Source organism: Octopus sinensis, linkage group LG10 (genome assembly GCF_006345805.1).
Source record: "Octopus sinensis linkage group LG10, ASM634580v1, whole genome shotgun sequence".
In the NCBI taxonomy this organism is placed as follows: Eukaryota; Metazoa; Mollusca; class Cephalopoda; order Octopoda; family Octopodidae; genus Octopus; species Octopus sinensis.
In genome coordinates this window covers 11478169-11483168 of record NC_043006.1, presented here as the reverse complement: position 1 = coordinate 11483168, position 5000 = coordinate 11478169, and the positions used below count along the sequence as shown (strand labels likewise).

Below are 5000 nucleotides of genomic sequence, written 5' to 3'. Positions count from 1 at the left end.
CAACTTCTCTTGGGTGGGACACTCAACAACTGGTTCAGGAGCATCCGGTGGTGCAGATGCATCTCGTTGGATGATAAATAGATATAACTCGTTAAAATGACTGTTCCGCAATGTAACTTTCCGTTTTGTGGAGGGAAAGCAACCAGACTTAGAAAATATCTTTATCTATGTAGAAGATCATGTGTGTGTGTGTGTGTGTGTGTGTGTGTGTTGTGTGTGTTGTGTGCGTGTGTGTATATATATGTGTGTATGTATGTGTGTGTATATATATATATATATTATATATATATATATAATATATATAGATAGATAGATAGATAGATAGATAGATAGATAGATAGATAGATAGATAGATAGATAGATAGATAGATAGATAGATAGATATATATGTTGTGTGTGTCGTCAGTAGATTATATATCCGAAAAAGAAACACCCTCTAACCGTTTGAGCAGTAATGTATCTTTGGGAAGTTAACAATATGGTAGGTGATAGACTGACCAATGGTTTCGCTTCCATAAAGCCCTGGGCCTTATTGACGGTTCGTCAGACTCTAATGGCCGCGGCATGTAACCACTTTTCAAAATGGAGATAGAAAAAGTTACGATAAATTAGGATTTCGGAAAGGCGTTAAATATGGTACAGTAATAGGCATTGAAAGGAATTTTGGGTTACATGTTAGAAGAAATACCGTGTTCCGACGATCGCTTCTGGAGCTCATTCGTCCGAATTACAGATGAATCTTTAGAGTCATTTCCGCAGTCTGCTGAAAAGTCCTCCTCGTTTTCTTGGCACATTGCCAAAAGAGCCTGGAAGCAATTAGCTCGTTCCTATTTCTGAAAATGTGTGAGCAACTTCCACGGGTTCAAATGGTTGTGAATGATTTTTTTTCCATGGACCCTACTTCACTTCTTGGGCCAGGTGCCGAATAGTTATGCGGTGACCCTCGAAACTGGCGGCTAAAGCTCTTTCAAATTATATCATGCCCTTTTTCAAGCGGGAAGAATATATCGGACAATCTAGTTATTTAGTATATTTGCGCAAAGCTCGATAGAACAATGGGATGGTCATGGTTAGAAAGCCTTTGATCATAGATCTGCTTAGTTCAGGACTGATTTGGGGTTAAACAACAAGAAAATGTCTACTGTGTATTGTTGTCTGGTCTTAATCTATATATATAAAAGTGAAGTTGTGTGAGTGTCTGTCTCCTACGATTTAGATTCCTAACTACTCCCATATTTTGCGGTGCAGTTTAACCAAATTCGGGTATCTTATAGTCGTGATTCATATCGAGCCCGTCTGGGTATTAGCGCGCGTCTACAATGAGTCTACGATTTTAAAAATAATTTACCATAATTTTTTTCCATTTTAACGCATATTTTTTAAAGGCTGTGGGGAAGGGAGTGTAAGGAAATCAACGTCGTAAAGCGTTGTCAAGGAGACCAGCGTTCTTTTAGAACAACGACTTCATGGCTTGACGACACCAAAACAGAAATGGCTAAGAAAGCCCGAAAGCAAATTCTACAAAATCGGGAAACACGCCACACAGGTTTCCCTTGCAGATAATTTGCACAACCGAATGTTTTAGTTGTTGCACAACTATGGCGATGGTACTTGTGAAATATGGTAATGGATTTAGTAGCCAAAAGGAGAGAGCAGAGGCATAGTATGGTGGTGGGGGAGGCGGTGGTAGTGGCAGCGGTGGTGGCGGTGGTGATGGTGGTCGTGGTCGTGGTGGTCTTCGTGTTTGTGGTGGTCTTCGTGTTTGTGGTGGTGGTGTTGTTGTTGCTGTGGTGGTGGTGGTCGTCGTGGTGGTGGGGGGTGATGATGGTGGTGGTGGTGGTCGTGGTCGTAGTCGTCTTCGTGATGGTGGTGGTGATATTCATGGGCGTAGTGGTGGTGGTGGTCATGGTGGTAGTGGTGATGATGGTGGTGGTGGTGGTGGTGGTGGCTGAAGCTGTCGTCTGGGTTCTTCCAATTTTTTCGTGTGTCGGTGGCGGCGTTGGCGTTCATGCTCGCACCTGCACCTGTGTAGCTCCTCCCCTTCTTCCCTCCCTCGTGAAGCTGTGGGGAAGGCAGGGTAGGGAAATCAACGTCGTTAAAGCGTTGTCAAGGAGGACCAGCGTTCTTTTAGAACAACGACTTCATGGCTTGAAGTCGCCAAAACAGAAATCGCTAAAAAAGCTGAAACAGATCCACAAAAACGGCAAAAACCGCCACACTGGGCAGGTTTCCTGTGCAAACAATTTGCACAACCGAATGTTTTAGTTGTTGCACAAATTTTTATATATAAAAGTGAGGTTTGTGTCTGTCTCCTCTCCTACGATTTAGATTCCTAACTACTCCCACATTTTGCGGTGCAGTTTAACCAAAACCGGGTATCTTACAGTCGTGATTCATATCGAGCCTTTCTGGGTATTAGCGCGCGTCTACGATGAGTCTACGATTTAAAAAAAAATTTACCATCATTTTTTCCATTTTAATGCATTTTTTCGCTATTATATAAGGGAAGTAACTCTCTAAAAATGTCTACGATGAGTCAACGATTTAAAAAAAAAATTACCATCATTTTTTATTCCATTTTTAATGCATTTTTTGCTATTTTTTGGCTATAACTCTCTAAAAATGCTTATATAGTTATTTCCCTTACAAACCCGAGCAACGCCGGGCGATACTGCTAGTGATTTATGTATTACTAGCACTATGACCCGGTGTTGCCGGGGCATAGTGCTAATGCATGCATATTCAGCTGTGTGCGTGCGCACATACACGCGAGTACTGTCTAAATCTCCGACCAATCACATACAGCCAGCTGGCATTCAATTGGTGTATCAAGTTTCGGGCATTTTGATTGGGTTTTGGATAGAAAATTCACAAAAAAGTCACTTCTATTGATTTTTTAATGGCTTTGCCGGGTGACTGGGGAAATGTAAAGATGAGCACGACCACCCTTGGACGGTTTTGAATGACCATAGAAAGTGCAAGCCCTCTAACTGAAAAATTGTGGATTTGTATAAAGGACACACACGCAGACATTTGCCGTTTATATATATAGAGATATTCTTTTTAGTTTATTTGGGTTGAATAAGAAACAAACAGTCCTACTCCAGTATTTATCCATACTCGTTTTCAAGTTATTTAAATGCATATTACAAATATAAAGTGAGATATCGACATATAAACTAATTTTATGATATTATTACATTTCAGAACAATCCACGATGCCCCAAATTTACAACCGAATCATATTTCTCGAGCTTTTCTTCATTCTGCTGCCAATTTTATCAGGTAATTTTATTTATTTAACTTGTTAAACATTTTACATCGTAATACCAGAAAATGGGGACGCTAATCGTAACCTTCTCTATTTACCTTGTTATGATTTATCATCGTGGTTTGCTTAGAGTGAGGATGTTATTCGTAACTTTGTCTACTTATCTTGTGAAAGGTTTATCATTGTAGTTTCTGGAGAGTGGTGATTTTATTCGTAATCTTTGGAGTTGTTCTCCAGCTTGATCTTAGACCTGAGTGGATTGAGATTAGCAAAGTTGAAAATATAAGATAACAGATTACGTTGGACCATTTAAATTAGTTGTTGCGCTTGCTGTTTCGCCCTAGGTCAACCTTTTTAGGGAATATCTACGATGAAAGATATTTCAGCTATGACTCTTTTATTAAAGAGTTCGTAGAATTATATTTTTAATGTCATTTCTTTACTTCAGACAGTCTGAGCCTCCCCTTCGGTCACGACACAAACCATTGGATTGCACCTAGAAAGTTACCCTCCCAGGCACAAGTCCGGGCAAGGTTGTTTATGGAAGACCAGCAGTCGTCCATACATACCGGCCTCCCCTCTCCACGCCACCAGTGTTATCCAAGGGAAAGGCAAAGGGGCCGATACAGCTTGGCACCTGTGACGAGCCATGCGCCTTCACGACTTCAGACAGAAGTCTTGGTGCTATTTTACTACAATTTCTAGCAGGTCGAGCGACCACGTAGAATCGTCTTTATTACTGAGTGAAAATAAGACTGGAAGAAGTGGGATCCATCAATTGGTTTCAAAATTTTGACACAAGGCAAGCAAATTCTGGAAAGGGAGCAAGTCATTTACATTGACCCCAGTGCTCAACTGGTACTTATTTTATCTACCCCGAAAGGAGGAAAAGTAAAGTTAATTGATTTGGGGCGGCGATCTGACAGAATTGTTGGAGCTCGGAAAAACTGCTTTGCATACGTCTTCGCTATGTTTTCTTGACGTTTCGATCTCAAATCCCGCCAAGGTCGACTTTGCCTTTGATCCTTTTGGAGTCTATAAAATAAAGTACTATACGATAGTATCGACTAACACCCTATCTCAAAACTTCTGGCCTTGTGCCAAAATTAGAAACCATTTAAAATAAATTTTTCGTAAACGTTGATTTTTTCCGTTACATTGATTTTTTTTTTACATTACTAAAAGTCCAGTTCTTCGGTTAAGCATTAAACATGATCGGGTAAGCCGAATTTTATAAAAGAACATAGCAAAGTTTCTCATTGATTAATGTAGTATGTTTCTAGTTCCAATTGCTAATATTGGTAGCCGACAAGTCATGGTTTTCATTTAAAATAATAAAAACATAACGGTAGATAGTATTATTTCGATTTGGAGACAAGGTAAAGTTTCTCGTTGAAGTCAATGCTTAAATATTTTTCGCCGACTGTTTATTATATATATATATATATATATAATATATAGATATATATATATATATATATATATATATATATATAGTCACTGACAAATGGTGATTGATTTCAAATAATCAAAGATACGGGTGATTGACAGATTGTTGATTAAAAGGATACCCAAATACATGACAGATACTAAAAGGCGGCGAGCTGGCAGAAACGTTAACATGCGGGGCGAAATGCTTAGCGGTATTTCGTCTGCCGTTACGTTCTGAGTTCAAATTCCGCCGAGGTCGACTTTGCCTTTCATCCTTTCGGGGTCGATTAAATAAGTA

The 5000-nt window shown here is 39.6% G+C and overlaps 1 protein-coding gene across 1 annotated transcript in view; it reads left to right on the top strand.

Moving 5' to 3' along the window:
- The window catches only part of LOC115216316, a 53813-nt gene that overhangs the window by 32223 nt on the left and 16590 nt on the right, over nucleotides 1-5000 (top strand). Inside the window, exon 2 of the mRNA XM_029785524.2 lies at nucleotides 3208-3285. Within this exon, the coding sequence (XP_029641384.1) occupies nucleotides 3219-3285 (67 nt within the window). The 5' untranslated portion in view covers nucleotides 3208-3218. The remainder of the gene's footprint in view (nucleotides 1-3207; nucleotides 3286-5000) is intronic.